General features: G+C 58.1%; 1 protein-coding gene across 2 annotated transcripts in view; it reads right to left on the reverse strand.

Annotated features, from left to right (window-relative positions):
- Nucleotides 1-4,791: 4,791 nt before the first annotated feature.
- TSPAN1 (tetraspanin 1) overlaps nucleotides 4,792-15,661 on the reverse strand; it is a 45,371-nt gene continuing 34,501 nt past the window's right edge. Inside the window, exons 1-8 of one of the 2 annotated variants that reach the window (XM_064455175.1) lie at nucleotides 9,936-9,980; nucleotides 9,707-9,770; nucleotides 8,235-8,441; nucleotides 7,751-7,825; nucleotides 6,936-7,034; nucleotides 6,438-6,575; nucleotides 5,868-5,951; nucleotides 4,792-5,592 (exon numbers count right to left, since the gene is read on the reverse strand). In XM_064455175.1, the coding sequence (XP_064311245.1) occupies nucleotides 5,539-5,592; nucleotides 5,868-5,951; nucleotides 6,438-6,575; nucleotides 6,936-7,034; nucleotides 7,751-7,825; nucleotides 8,235-8,441; nucleotides 9,707-9,763 (714 nt within the window). In that variant the 5' untranslated portion in view covers nucleotides 9,764-9,770; nucleotides 9,936-9,980 and the 3' untranslated portion in view covers nucleotides 4,792-5,538. Of the gene's footprint in view, nucleotides 5,593-5,867; nucleotides 5,952-6,437; nucleotides 6,576-6,935; nucleotides 7,035-7,750; nucleotides 7,826-8,234; nucleotides 8,442-9,706; nucleotides 9,774-9,935; nucleotides 9,981-15,661 lie in introns of those variants that run through there. The other variant, XM_064455176.1, reaches the window with a different exon arrangement.

Raw genomic sequence — 15,661 nt, forward strand, 5'->3', positions numbered from 1 at the left:
CACTGTGGGCAAGGGAAGGATCCGGCTTCTGGGACTGATGCCCATGGGCAGAGCCTCACAAGGAGATGTGGACTCAGGTTTGAGGCCCACCTCGAGGGACTGGTGTTTGCAAACTCCTGCATTTAGGGGAGCATCCCCTCCTGAAACAAAGGGATGGTGCTAAAAGCAGATTAACACCCTCAAAGGGGAGAGCCTGTGCCAGGCTGATGGAGAGCTTCAGCTCATCCCCTCTGGGTGATGGTGATATGGAGGTTCATTGTCTGAAGGGAGCTTGTCAGAGCAGCTGGGTCTCTCCCTATCCTGCCCTTTCTTGGGGTCCTACTCGCCTCCCAGCTCAGTCCAGAGGTGCTGGAGCATCCCTGGGTGTCCAGGAGCTGGCCAGGCAACTGGCCCATCACTTGCTGTCCCTGGGAAGCCCAGCCTGCCAGCTCCCATGGCTCAGCCTTCCACGGCACCACCTTTAGCACGTGCTGCCCGAGTTGCTTGTTCCCAGGTCTCGCCCAGCCCCACACAGGCCCCCTGCAGCCCGGTCTCCCTGGCTTCGTGCAGCCGTACAAAGGAGAACCTGTCTGAGCTGCTTCGTATCCTAAGAGCTGGCTGATAATTAAACATAAGCAAAATAGACTTGGCATGAAACTTGACCATTCCAGAGCTTGGGGGGGGGGGGGGAACTTTGCATAATTTCTGGTAATGGTTATTTTTATGCATTATACTTGTTTGGTGGGGATCTCTGTGCTGGGGGAGCAGGGAGTCCCTGTGTTCCAATGATGGTCTGGGATGTGGGAAACGAGGTCCAGGCTGACCCTACCCATGGCACATCGGTCCCTCTGTGCCCCACAGATAGAGGGAAGCACCCTCCAGCCAGTATCCTCCAGGATAACAGACATGGTCTTCTTGAATGGAGGAATCTCAGCACAGGAAGGATGTCAGTGCCTAGGGCATGTTGGCCCTGGCCCCATCCCTGTGTGGGAGGGAGGGAGTGATGCTCTTCCCAAGCCACCTGCATCCCACCGCAGGAAGCTGATCCCCAATTTTCAGCACCCTCTGCTTTATAAAGAGCCCTGCAATGCTGAGGTGCCCAAACGACTCCCAGGAAGGGGCTTTGCTTGGCTTCTCCCCTCACTTTTGGCTGCTGGGGGTCCCTCCATTGCGCCCAGCCTGTCCCCATCCCCTGCTGTGCCTCCCAGCATGGGGCTGTCACCTCCTCTGCCCAGACCTAACAAAGCCCAGCAGCAAATTAATCTTCAACTAGGGACCCAGGATTGTTGCTGTGATGGTTATTATACCGTGTCCTGCGTGGTGCAGCGTTAATGATTAACACCCCAGATTCAATGTCAGCTCCTGCCTGCTGCCTTTTGAATAGCCCTTCCATCGCCTCCTCTGATATCCCAACAAATAACAGGGGCAGGGAGCTGCCCAGAAAGCATCCCTGGGGCTGGGTGGGCCCACAGGATGGTTTATATCTGGGGCAGAGAGGAGGAGGAGGAGAAGGGGAGCCAGGGAGGAAGGCTGTGCCAGGGAAAGGGTGCATTGCCCCACTTCTTCCCCTAAGCCAGCCCATGCCCTTCAAGGATGTCCTCCCCTCCCTGATACCACAATGTCCTGGCCAGGCTGTTATGGCAGGCGGGGGAAATCCCCTGCAGCGGGCACTCCTTGGGCAGCTGATGACAGATGAGTTTGCTTTTGCTTCCGATTCACCCCCTTTATCAGCATAAACCCAAAGAGCTACAATCCCTCCTGTTACTCATGACTACCCTGTCCCCCCTCAGTTCCCAGGAGGGAGGGCACTCCCTGCCAGCACACACCCCTCTGTGACGCAGGGTTTTGCCCTTTGTACCCAGGAGATGCCAGTGGTGACCGTGCCCTGCAAATCTCCTGTGACTTTGGCCCATGCGCAGCACCCATCGTGGCGGGGCAGCTTGTGAGCCAGCACACCATGGGGCTGCTGGGATGAAAGGCAGCTCTTCAGGTACCTGCCTTCCCCACCAGCCGTGGGCTCCAGCCCCTCATTTGCCCCACCCTGTGCCCATGTGGGTGCTAAACACACCACCTGGCAGGAGGCTGGGGGGTGTCCGGAAACACCCCACCCAGCCCAGCCTCAAGCCCGTGTACCAGCCCCTTCCTTATTGCCACTGGGGAACTATCTCAGCCTTGAGCCATCCCATTCCCCAAGCAGGGGGAAGTTCCCCGCATGGGCGCTAGAAGTGGCTGTTTCCCACAGGTAGAAGGTCCAAGGCTGTTGCAGGAGGGGGAAATACAGTGAGATCAGGCCAGTCCCCAGTCACACGGGGCAAAGGCTCCGGGTGGGCGGGGGTCTGCGTGTACCCCTATTTCCCTGTACAGAGGAAACCCTGGAGCACAGGGATCAAAGACTGCCCGTGTACTGAGCCTGGCCCTGACGGTGAACCTGGTTCTGATGGTGAACCTGGCTCTGCTGCCCAGTGTCCCCACCGCACAACCAGGTCTCTTCCCACCATCCTCATCACCTCCCCAGCCAGGAGAGGGGCAAACCTGACCCATGTGAAAAGCAAAGTCTGCCCCCAGGCTCAGCCACCCTTCCCTTTGTCCCCCCCGCCCCGGCTCTGCCCATCCCAGAGGGTTTCTGCCCACACCCGCTGGCCAGGCTGGTCAGCAGCTGCACAGAGGGTTATTGCCCACAGTGGAGTGGTGCAGGGCACAACCCATGGACAAGGGAACACCAGAGGGTGCGTGGCCAGAGACAGCAGTGGCCTGGGCTCTGGCAGCGGCAGGGCACTGCCCACTTGCCTGCAGCCCCCTCCTGTTCTCCCCCACCCTGCGTCATGGGTGGAAAAGAGGAAGCCACCCCCACCCCAGCACACACACCATTGTGTCAGCTGCTCGGGCACCTCAAGCCTAGGGACGCCTTCCTGCTGGGGCAATAAGGAAGTTTCTGTTTGCTACCACGTGCCCTCCCTCAGGACTTTTTGGCCTCCCACCGTGATGGCACAACTGTCAGCTTTTAGGGTGTTGCCAGGCGTCCTGGGGTGCCATTCTGGGGGAATCAGGCAACTCTAAGGGTTACAAGGTGCTGAGATGCCTGGTGGTACCCACATGGGTTGGTGGGCTAGGTGCGTCCCGGGGCTGGTGCAGGACCAGGTGGGATGGGGTCTCCTCTGTGGACCCCAAAAGCTCTGGCAGTGCTTGGGCAGTGGGAAGTGGAGGGCGGGGCACAGTGGGAGCATGGGGGAGGCTGCACCAGCCTGGCTTACTGCCTGCTGCCCCACTGCTGCCCTTTGGGTGCCAGGGGTGCTGAAAGCAGGGAACGGCAATGGGGAGGAATCTCATCGCAGAGGAGAAACTGGTCCTTCGAGTTTCCCCAGCAGGTGGAGGGGAGGAACCAAGCCAGTGTTATTGCCAAAACTCAACACCACAGAAACTACCTGCCCTGTCCCAGAGAAACACCACGGCCGGGAAGAGGTGAGAAGCTGGAAGTCTCCAGCCAGCCACGCATCACTCCTGAGCCTGCTCCACCCCACGGGGGTGATGGGGAGAGGGTGTTTGTCAGGAGCCACCAAAAAGAGGAGCAGAGGGAGACATGGTCAGGCCAGGTACACCCAGTGGTGCCCAGCCCTGACACCTCCAAGAAGGGCTTTGGGCAGCTCCAAGGTCCAGGCAGAAGAGGAATAAAAGCCCTGACGTCACTCATGAGGTCACCTGTTTATGGTGGAACCAGGACCTTCACCCGCCCAGGGAGAGGACGGCCATTTTCTGGCAACTTCCCCCCATACCTCACCATGGGCAAGAGCCAGAACCCAGAACCCTGAGGCTGATTCACCTGAGGTGGGGAGTGGGTCCCCATGCCCATCCCACTGCCAGCCGGCTGCTTCCGACAGCGTGCTGGGTGCTGGACGGCACCAGGGAGATGCTGGATCTCAAGGGGCCATGGTGGTGTGCCGGTGCAGACCTGTACCCAGTGCAGGAGCTGATAAGGGGGTGCCGTGGCAGGCACAGAGTGAGGTGGTGCACAAGGAGGCTGTTTGCACACTGGCCACCTGCCCTGCTGCTAACCGCCCTGTCCTTCACAACCGCTGCCCCACAGCCCTCAGGCTCTGCCCACAAACAGGGAGGTGGGGAGCCTCTGGAGCGAAGCAGGTCTCAACAACACCCACTCTCCAGAAAAACCACCAGCCTTGGCCTTGCTTTTGAGATGGGGAAACTGAGGCACAGTGAGTGGAGGCCCAAGATGGGGTGGTGCCAAAGGCAGGGAGAGAAAGATACTGGGGAAAGGGGGTGGCTGGAAACCCCCAACCTGCCTGTGAGCCCCCCACCATCCCCACACATAGAGGGACTGCCGGTGTATCACATGGCCAGTGTGGGACAATGCTGGGGGATGGAGATGCTTGGAGACGGAGCTGGCAGAACCTGCTCCTCCTCACAACCCCAAGCACCCCGCTTCAGGTTCCTGGGGCAGACAGGGACGTGGACACCAGTACAAACCCCGCCAGAGCCAGCCCTGCCTTTCAAGCCAAGCTGTTGCTGAGTCCGTGAACTAGCGCTGCTGAGCGAGCGACAGCTGTTGCAGAGGGCAGGGCATGTTTGCAAGGCTAATGGTAGTGCCCGCCGCTCCCCCGCTGTCATGCAAACACCGGGCTGCTTGTTTGCAAGCTCCCGAGTGGGTGAGGAAGTGTAGCCGAGGGAGGGCAGGCAGGCTGCGGGCAGGGCTGCGCTGCCTGCATGGGGCTCATGGCAGGACAGGCAGGAGGAGGTAAGGCAGCCCACCACAGGCAGGGGCTATTTATTGAAGGCAGCACTGAGATCGACTCCAGAAAATAATTTGTATCCAAGATGAAAAATTTATTTGGTTTTCTTTACAGCATGGAGAAAGGCTCAGCCATGAAATGACAGGAGGTACAGGGCAGCCCAGGCCCCCGCAGGGCCAGGGACCGACAGGGCTGTCTTCATGCCAAGGCAGGGACAGAGACCAGCCAGCACACCTCTTTTAGGGGACAACACGGTGACAGGGTCAGGGCTGGCAGAAAATACATGTAGGGGTAGATAGATCCTTATGTGAAGGTGTAGTTACCACTACAACACCTTAGCTGGGCACCAGCCCCAGTTCAATGGAGGGATTCAGGGGGGACATGGGCCAGCCCCAGCGCCAGCCCCCACACTGTCTCTGTGTGTAAGGACACATGGGGGAGGTACAGTACATGCCTGCAAGGGTTTAATCAAGATATCACTGTGCCGCTGCTGGATCAGCAGCCCTGATAGGCCCCTGTGACACTCTCCTGCTGGCATCAGCCAAACAGACCAAGCAGCTTGTCCCACTGCTGGCCCCCTTCAAAAAAAAAAACAAAACCCAAATCTCTATGTACAGATTCAGTGTGCCATATCAGTACAAAAATATACACATAAACTCTACAGATCCCAGCTCAGTAGATCAAAACATAGCTATAAATCACAGTGCACAGGACAGCATCAGGCCCAGGGAGTGATGGGGTCCCCCACAAGAGCACAGCACACCACAGGTGCACCCTGGCATGGTGGGGGGGAAGATCATCCTCCTGCCTCGTGGGGTCATTTCTGATCCAGCTTACAGTACAGGTACATGGAAACTGCCATGGATGCAACCTGTGGGCAGCAAGAGGTGAATCAGCCCCCCCTGAGTGTGTCTCCCCAGCATGGGTTTGGGTCACAGCCCATAGCATCCATCCCCAGTGCACACAAGGAGGAAGAGCCAGGTGTGCCCAGGGAAGAAGGCTCAGCAGTCACCCTGGGGCAGATGATTGTCCATGGGGCTGCACCAACTCCCTGCAGCCCCTTGGCCTCCCAGGCCAGTCCCAGCCCCACTGCTCACCTCCAGGTACAAGGAGGAGGAGGCAGCACAGGGATGCTCAGGCACTCACCTCCAAGGCAGCGATGCCAGCTGCTACACCACCCACCACACCTGCATTAGTCCTGATTTCTTCCAAGATCTGAGAGAAACAACCCTGCGGGAGGCAACAACACAGGTGAGGATGAGCAAGAGGTGACAATCCCCCAATCACTGGGGCACAACATCCCCAGAAAGGGAGGCACAGTTCTCCAGCCTGGAGCTGCACAGCCATGGAGAAGGTCTGGGGGCTTTGCAGGGGGGGCAATTCGTTTCAGCACTTCGTAGGCCAGAGTGCAATATTGGGGGGGAGAAGAGGGGAAGAGGCAGGGAAATCACCCCAAAAAGCAAAGTGGTGCTTGCTCAGCTCCAGGGATGCCACCTGCTGCAGAGCTCCCTTCAGGACCAGAGCAATGGCAGCAGCTTTGCTTGTCTCCACCACAGACAAGCCAAAGCTACGTCAGCATCCCCCAGGACTTAAAGCCCATGGGACCACCATATCCAGGAGCTGGGGATGGAGCTACGGACAGGCATCCCTCCCCGTGCCAGGGCACACCCCAAACCAGGCTCTGCCAGAAATCAAGGGCCGGTGGCGCATCCATACCGAGACACCTAATTCTGCAGCAAGTGTGTCATTGCAGGGCTGAAGGTCCCTACAGCAGGGCGGTGGGTAGCTGTTATGTATATTATACCAGGGGGAGTTAGTGAAGTCCGTGTAGTTATTCAGGCCACAGCAATGGACCTAAGAGGAAGAGAGAAGAAGGGATGGGGAGAACATCCTGCTGGGTCTGGACCCCGCTGCCCCATGGAGAGGGTCTCCCAGCTCAACACAGCTCTGGGGTGGTGCTCAATGGCTTTCTTGGGACCAGGATGTTGCCCCACACTCCAGCATGTACAGCTCTCACCCCTGCCATGGTACTGCTAGATCCCAAGTGTGTAGGTCCCAGATACCTGGGAAGCTGATGGGGTAGTGACAGCTCAGCACATCCAGGATTGCGATGGTGACCCCATTCCCATCCTGCTCGCCCACCCAGGCGTGTGCCACCAAGCCTGTGCTGGGAGCATCCTGACCCACAGGAGGGGGCCCCAGGGCTCCACGCACCTCATTCATGGTGACATTCCAGATTTGCGTGAGACTGTCATCCTTCCCATACTTCTCCTTCAGGAGAGGGGTCACCACGGCTGTGAGCAGCGTCTCTGCCTGGAAAAGGAGGCAGAGAAACACCATCAGAGGAGGGCCTGAGGAGCACCACAGAGTCGAGAGCTCCCATACTGATCTCAGCCCATGGAGAAGAAACCAACCAGACCCAGCATGGCCAGGAGCATGTCACACTGCGTCCCTTTGGCCTAAGAACAGTTTGGCCCCTTCCCCACTAACCAGTGTTTTATGGAATCGAGGCCACTTACGACCAGTGAGTCATCTGATAAGCAGCGTAACTGAGGGAGGCAGGAATGACATTTGCCCTGCGGTTGACTTCTCCAGTGCCTAATGAGGCAAAGTGACCTTTCTCCCCAGGTGGTTTCTCAGGTGCCTAATAAGGGGTTGAGTTTGCTCAGCATGAAACAATAGGGACTTCCTCTCCCGTGTGGCTCCATCAGAGGTGGAGAGGTGTCAAGCCTAGGCTGGTACTGGATTAAAGGATTTGAAAGAAAGAAGCGGGCAAAACTTGTACCATAACCCTCATTTATTTAGGGCAATGGGAATCCCTGTTCCTATCACCATCACCCCAGCCAGGTGCCCCAGCCTGCCCACATAGCTGGTGCCAGCAGGGACCAGCACCTTTTCCTCCTGCAGCAGTGCCCACCTCTCAGCTTCCTATCCACGGGCAGCACTGCCAGCCCCAGTATCTCCTGTTTTCCCAAGGGTCAGGACAGGCCCTAGGTTATCCCACCCTGAGACTTAAATATGCCACTTACAAGACCTGTGTAGACCAGAGCCACCACGGCAGCAGCAACTTCAGCAATGAAGATGATCAGCACCACTGAGAAGAACTAGGATACAGCAAGGGGAGGGAGGTCAAAGCAACAGCCAGAGTCCAAAGGGCTCCCAGGACTCATCTGCTTCCCGAGCACCAGCAGTACCCTCCCTCAGGGCTCAAGCCCTTTCCCACTGCCTTCAGCTCTGCTCCAGGGCAGAAGCAGCACAACCTTGGGGTCCTCCAGCCCTCCATCTGCATGGTGCTGACCTCTCTGGATATGCTCAGCACCAGCTTCTGCTTTCTTTCACCCTTGCTCAGGGCAGACTCTGGTTCTAGCACTGAGTTTCCAAGGTCCACCCAGCCTTCCACCACAATGGAACACCCAAGAAAGACATCTTCACAGAGAAATCTATCCCTCAGACCTCTCCCACCAGAGACCCAGCTCAAATGAGGCTTGATAAGGAGGTACGTCAGGTCCATACCATCATCAGGAGACACTTGCTGTCCTTCTGGGCGCCGTAGCACCCAAGGAAGCCAATCACCAGCAGGATGGCACCGATGACGATGAGGAAGTAGCTCACATTTGTAACCTGCAGGACGCTAGAGGAGAGCGCCCCAAATATATCCAGGAATGAATCTCCATCTACTGTGACCCAGATGCCAACTCCCAGGAGGGTCCCGCCACCGAGCTGGGTGGAGAGAGACAACGTCAGCTCCCAGGCAAGCAGAGATCTGGGCTTTGGGGAAGGTGCCAGCATGGGTATTTCTCCCCTCTACAAGTTTTCACTATGCCAAAGCAAGATTTCATGGCCACTGAGGGCAGCTCAGGGCATTGCCACCACAGGCATGGGGCAGCCAGATGGTTCACTACCCCAAAACACACCCCACCACCAGCACATCCCTGGCTGCAGCGTTGCAGCTGCCCCCTTCCCCAGCCCAAGGGGTTTTGGTGCCAGCAGCAGGAAATTAACCCTCATGCAAGGCAGCTGAGCCAGCAGTCCCATGGGCTGCACCCTGGCCCCAGAGGGGCAACATGCAGCTGGCTCAGCTGCTGGCCACCATGACGAGTTCCTCTGGCCAGGAAAGCTGCCCACTCACCCGGGGGAGCGGCTGAACAGCGCCTGGCTCCAGACACTCACATGCTCCCAGCAAGGGCAGCCCGGGGTTGCCTCCAGCCTGTCCCAGCCCTGACCTCCACCCACTCAACCTTCCCCACCAGCCCCAAGTCCCAGCAGGAGCTTTAAGGAAGGACTGCTTCATCAGGGCAAGCCTGGGGACTCTGCACCTCCCCTTCCTAAGTCCATATCCCACTGCACCCCCTTCCAGGGGGCTCCATTGCTTCTGTAGAGCCAGAGTAGCTCTCAGGAGCTCCACTACCCTTTGCCCTGAATGGGACCAGAGGCTGTGTGTGCTCTTGGAGACCCCCAGCACCCGAGACCCCCAACACTGCCGGTCACTGTCACGCACATAGGCTGCTCTCCTGCAGAGATGGAGCAGCCCAGGCAGGGACCCAGCAAACCCCCATGTTCTGGGGTACCCAGCACACTCTGCCAGAGCTTCAGCACGGGAAGGGACATGGGTGGCTGATGCAACAGCCACCATCCCCAGAGCCCAACATGGTCCCCTGGGCTTCAGCCAGAGCTGGAGAGCGAGAGACCCCTACAAGGTTACATCCTCAGCCTGAGGCCAGAGACCAGATCTCGCAACCCACTGGGGCCCCAGGAGCACAAGTCCCACCAACACCCAACATCACCCTCTCCATCCCCCACGGAAGGGACATGGAGGGGCAGGAGAGCCCACACGGGCAGGCTTTGCCCACCCCATGCCCAGCTCAGGGTACGGACCCTGAGCTTCTCCTGCAGACCCCCGCTCTTCATCCCCGTTTCCTGGGGCAGCCGTGTGGGCTGCCGGGCTCAGGCCCCCGGGGCAGAGGCAGCAGCTGGGGTGCACTTACAAATATGGCCAGGTTGAAGAGGATCATCATGACCTTGATAAAGGTGAAGCACCCCATCTTTGCGCTGAGGAGAGCAGAGAGAGGTTATCAGGGGGAGCCCCCACCCCGGCACAGCCACTGCCGTGCTGTAAGCAGATCTTAGTCCCTCTCCAAGGGAATCTGGGGGGTCCCCACGGGCAGAGGGGGTGCACCCACGGTGTCCACTCCCCAAACGCCGAGCCCAGCCTACCTGAGTGCAGAGCAGGTCCCAGAGCCCCGACCCAGCCCGCCCCGACCTCACTGCCGCTCCCGCCCCGCCGCCACCGCCCTTTAAGCGGATGCGGACCCGGGGCCGCCTCCGCCGCCGGGGCCACCCCCTGGGGGGTTGGCGAAGCCACTCGGGTCCCTGGGTGCCTGGTGGCTTGCTGCCCTCTGCCGCCGAAGCCACCCGCCCCGGGGAAGCCGGGTAGCCCGGCCGGCTGCTGCCCGCGCCCATCGCCGCGGCCTCTTGGCGTGGGATGGGAGACACGATGTCCCCGACCTGCTGCTGCTGTGAGCTGACAGCCTTCGCGGGGCCCACACCCGTGTCCCCGCTGAGTCTCCACCGACAGAGCCCCATGGAGGAGGAGGCTGGGAGCCCTGGCATGGGGTCTTTGGAGGGCAAGGGTATCTGTCCCGGGGGGGCTTCACCTCATGGTGTAACACCCCGCTGTCCTCCTCAGCAGGTGCTGGGCACAGCTCTCGGGATTTTCCAGCCTCGTCAGTCCCACAGGTCAGAGCCCGCCCTGTCTCTGCCACCCATGCCTGGCATGCCTATGGCCAAGTCACCCCATCTTCCTGGGCTGATGCTGCGGGTGCGCTGCTGGCCCCGCTGCTCGGGACCACTCAGGCAGGGATTTCTCCAAATCCCAAATCTCCAGCCTCCCAGGCCAAAACAGAATGGAAGAGGAGGGAACAGGAATGACCATGCAAGGCAGTGTGCAAAGGAAAAGCCAGATATTTATGAGCCGTCCCTAACTGTTGCACAGGGAGGCAGATTTTTGCTGGTGGGGACACAGCAGGAGAGGACAGTGACGGCCAAACCAGATGCCAGCGCTGGAGCAGGTCAGCAGAGACCTGCCATTGCTTAAGGGCTGCCAACAGTGATTTCCTTTGGAAAGACACTTTGAAGCAGGGCTGGTTCCCCTGGAGTGGGGCTGCATCAGGGAGCCAAAGAGAGCATGGGGGATGCTGTGTGCCCAGGCCTGAGCATGGGGTGGTCCTCACCCATCCAGCATGGCTTTGGGACAGGGTCTCAGGGTTGGTCCCCTCTGTAGCACCCACTGTGTGTCCCTTCATCTTGCCATCAAACCAAGGCCAAATAATGCGAGAGACTGGGGAGGCATCCTGCAACAGCAGGCAGCAACAGCTCAGCATGCTCCGCCCCACGCCCAGCTCCCCCGAAACCCCACAGCAAATTCCCTACCTGGACATGATGATACATTTCAGCAGGATGAAGTCAGCTTCTTTGGGCTCCAGCCAAAGCCCAGTGGCATTCGGGGGAAGCCTTCAGACCCCCCAGGCACCCTGGGTATTAATGCACTCTGTGCTAGAGCCAGGGGCTTTAACCCTTTCCCCCTCACTACCTGCAGCCCCAGCCCTTCCCTGCAGCAGCTGCCTGTCCAGTGGTGTGTCCAGCCACAAAGCTGCTCAGAGTGAGGGGCTGAACCTTCATCCCTCTCTTGAAGGGGAACTGCTGATCCAAAAATGCAAATGATGACCCCATCACATTGCTCCTCTCCCAAGAGATGCCCCATCCCGGCCTGACCTTATTAGCTGCACGCAATCCCCTCACTTTGAAAATAATTTTTGGCAAATACGTAAACACTTGCTCTCATTCCCAATTGTTCCCAGCCACAGGGAAAATCAAAGGATGAGCCACAGGCTGCTCCACTCGCCTCCCCAGCACCTAGCAGCCTGGGGTTTGGCTGCTCCCCAGCATCACCCATCTGAGCCCCATTAGGGAAGCAGGGCTGGATTTTCTGGCTCTCCAGGAAGGCCTGGCCTGACCACAGCAGGACAAGCCCAGTGACATTCCCATGTCCCTCCTGCCCGGCAGGGTCCCACACCTCCCTGCTGTCCCCATCCCTGCACACAGACTGGCTGGACCCTGAGCATCCCCTTCCCTGGAGCGCGGGGATGCCTCTCACTGGGGCACAGGTAGCACATCTCCTCCCTGGTGACCTGGCCCTGGGAGGCTGAGCCCGGGAAAGTGGCCATAAGCGGTAACCACTGAGGTCCTCTGTCCCCGGCCCAGCTGCAGCCCACACACCGGGTGATCGTGGGAGCCAGGCACATGTCTGGTGTCAGGATCTGGCCATGGTGTCTGCATGGAGCACCCCTCCTGGGCTTTTCTTCAAGGAAAAGCTGCAAGCTCTGCTCCCACCCTCATGCCTCTTCTAGCTCATATTCACATTTTGAGCATTCAGGTGCTGAATTCCCACCCTGATGATGATCCTCAGCCTTGGCATCTTCCAGTGAACGGCCAGGCTCACTGCAAGCGTGGTCTCCCCTGGGTAGAGACCGAGACAGTGCAGACAGCAGCAGGGAGCTTGGAGGAAGCATTTCAGAACAGCCATCCATTCCTCTGTACAGGCAAATTAGCCCACGATACTAAAGCAGCACCTGCTTGGGAATAGGTGGGGGGAACCTAAACTAGCATCTTGCACCCAACGGGGCACAGGGCACCCCAGCAGCCCTCCCACCAGGGGATTGCTGGAGCCTGCTCAGCCCCCTGCATGAATTAGCAATTGCTAATAAGCCCAGATCTGCTAGTGAGGAGGCGAGGTGGGTGCTGAGCTGGGTGTGCTCAGCTTAATGCCATCCATAGGGACTCAGCTGGGCACAGGGGCATCCCCCCCGTGCCTCAGTTTCCCTCCTGGTAAAGCACCAGGTAACAAGGCCTGAGCAGGGCCAGCCATGAAGACCAGACCAGCCTGGGATTGATGGAATTTCGGGGTAGCCCCAGCCAGGTGACCCCCTTGCATATGGCTTTCACTTTTGTGTTTTGGGCTGGCAGCATCTGCTCAGCTGTCTGTCTGGTGTCCAGTCACCTGGAGAGTGGTGGATGGATGGACACACTGCGATGTGGCAGAGATGAACCTGGCTTTGGGTCTGCAGATGGAAGTTACTGAACGTTGCAAATTTGTGCTGAATTCATCACTTCCCACCTTCTGCTGGGGAGAAATAAAAATCTACAGGAGCCAAAAGTTTTTGACGTCTTGAAAATGAAATATTTCCATTCTCAGCTTTGAAAGGACTCAAAGCATTTTGGCCAGACAACTGGGGAAATCACCGATTCCCCCTCCCTGAGAGGGACTGGGCAGTGGGAACACACCAATTTCCCCATGGCTGCAGCTCCCACTTTGGGGGAATACTCCCCATTTCCATGGCTATGTGCAAAACCATAACTTGAGTCCAAAAAATGGGAGCTGCCCCATCTGGTGCCATGATCTGTGCCATGTGGGGCCCGGGGTCTAAATACAGGGATGCTAAATGGGGGCTGCAACCATGACCCAGCTGTGCATCCCACGGTGTGAGGCTCTCAGGGTAAGGATCTGACCCTGTGCCTTATGTAACTGATTTTAATCATGATGCTGTTTCTAGCTGCGTGTTAATAACACAGTTAAAGAGGGGCTCAATGACATCTCCCTGCCCCTGTATTGGGCTGAGCTCCTTCCCATGCATTTACCCCTCACAGCAAGTTCCCCGTGCCTCCCCTGCCACTGGCCGCCTGTCAGCACCCCTCCAGATAAGATTTTCTTGTTTCTCGCATGTGTCCAGGCTGGTAAATCCCTCCTGAATTAATTAACAGGGGCTGTGTAGGAGTGCCAGCTGCTGTAAAGCCAAGCTGGGGGGTTCGAGGATGCAGAGGGCTGCAGTATGGGATCGTGTCCTGAGTGCTGGTGCTCTGGGGGCTGCTGCAGGCGAGAGCTGTGCTGAGAAGACTTCACCACCTTCTTGCTGTTGTCTCACCAGCGAGGATGTCTGGGGCTGCCTAGTTGATGGAGTTTTCTCCTGCCACAGGTTGGGGTGCGAGACCTGCCCCAGCTTGGGGCTCAGTGCCAGTGCTGAGGGGCCATCAGTCCCCAGTGCCATGCCAGGACGCCCCACACAGCAGCCTCTCCTCTGGCACTTGCTCTGGCAGCTCCTGGCTCCTGCCGTGCTGTGAAGCTTCAATCCTGCAGAGAGGCACAGGAAAGAGCACCAGTGCCAGCCCAGGGCCATGCCCCAAGCCTTTCCTTATGTTCCTCAGGTTTTTAACAGCATCTTCCTCCCCAAGTCAGGGGTATCCCCTGACCAGCTGGGCAGCTTGGCAGCGGTGGCGGAGTGTGGCTGTAGGAGCGAGCAGCTCCCAGCTGCCTGTGGGTGCTGCACTGGGAGGTTGTTTGAAGAAGCACTTGGCTCTTCCTAAAACAGACCCACTGAGGCCAGAGCTCACTCCTGGGCACCCTGGGAGAAAACCAAGAGAGAGGGAGTTTTCCTGTTCCTAAAGAGAAGAGAAAGCAAAGCATGGCCCCCTCTGAAGGGGGGAAACAGATGAAACAAAAAAAGCCAACTCTGAAACATCAGCAGAAATCAAACATCTTTTCTCTCCGATTTCTCCAGCTGGGAAGGGCTGGTTTGCAGCCTCACTTACTCCAGCCAGGCACAATAACAACTCTATTTATGCTCTATTTGTTCACAGTCGTGTGGCTAACTTCCCTTGGCCGCTGCTGGGAAGCATGGGGCAAGAACAGCCAGCACATCTTGGGGATGGTGCTGGGCAGATCCTGAAGCAAAGAGGGGAGCAGTGGGGCTGCCCCTGTCACTTTGGGAAGGCTGGTACAGGCAGCCAAGGCAGGTGCCTCTGAACATCCCCTGGAGACATTTTGAATGAGAGTTGTCCCTCCAGCCAGGAAAGGAAAAGGGCTTGCAAACGGAGCATGGGGACCCCAGCAAGGAGGCAAGTTGCTCTCCCCCCCATAGACCCGTGTACAGATGGTGAGCAAAGGGGGGCTCGAGGGGGAATGTGGGGTGCAAAGTGCAAGGATGCCTCCTCCTGCACACCCCACAGAAAAGCAAGGCCAGTCAAGTCAAAGGCAAAGCTCTCACTGCAATGAGTGCTGCTCATTAAGCAAATGAGGAAGGATCTGTAGCTACTCAGGGCCTGACAGGCAGCTCCTCTGCTTACTCAATAAATAGCAGTGAAGGCCTGAACCACCTCTTACTTCACCATAGGGTGTTCCATGAGGGGTCTCTGCCCACCCTGGGGGATGTGCCTCTGGGCTGGAATGAGGTAGGAGTTTAAATTAACAGCACAGCAGTGACACAGGGTGAGGGGCAGCCCAGGGAGGTGGAGTTTTGGGAACGATTCTGCTGCAGTGCAGCTGGAGTGGGCGGTAAGGGGTGCTTTGGGGGATGTCTGGAGGCAAGCAATGAGGAGGCAGCCCTGGGACAGAAGCTGGCCATGCTGGGGAGGGCTGGGGAGATGCTCAGCCTCATCCAGTGGGGAGGGGGGCAAAGGGACTAAGCTCCAGCAGGAGATGGTGCTTTTGGGTTTGGGGGCCCTGAGGCACATCAGGATGGGAAGATGTGTACTGCTGGGTGTAGGGGATCCCACTCAGCAGTTTGGGAAGGGGGAGATGGTGATGTCATTCCAGGGTGTTCCTGTGCCCCAGAGCCATGGGACTGTGGTAACTCCTGGCCTGTATGTAGGGTTGATCCTACAATAGGATGGGTGGTAATATGAGATTGTGATGTACCCACTGGCCTCTCCAGCTTTAATCCTCTCTGAGGAGGAAAACACTACCTTGTCTTTCCCCAGGAAGCCCCTAGAGCAATGGCACCATGCCCAGCCCTGTTTGTCTTGACAGACCCCTTGGGACAGGCTGGGGAGACCAAGCAGGGCTTTAGGCACTCAGCAAAAATGCTTCATCCCCAATGGGGCACAGGGGA

The sequence above is a fragment of the Phalacrocorax carbo genome, chromosome 6 (genome assembly GCF_963921805.1).
Source record: "Phalacrocorax carbo chromosome 6, bPhaCar2.1, whole genome shotgun sequence".
Taxonomy (NCBI): Eukaryota; Metazoa; Chordata; class Aves; order Suliformes; family Phalacrocoracidae; genus Phalacrocorax; species Phalacrocorax carbo.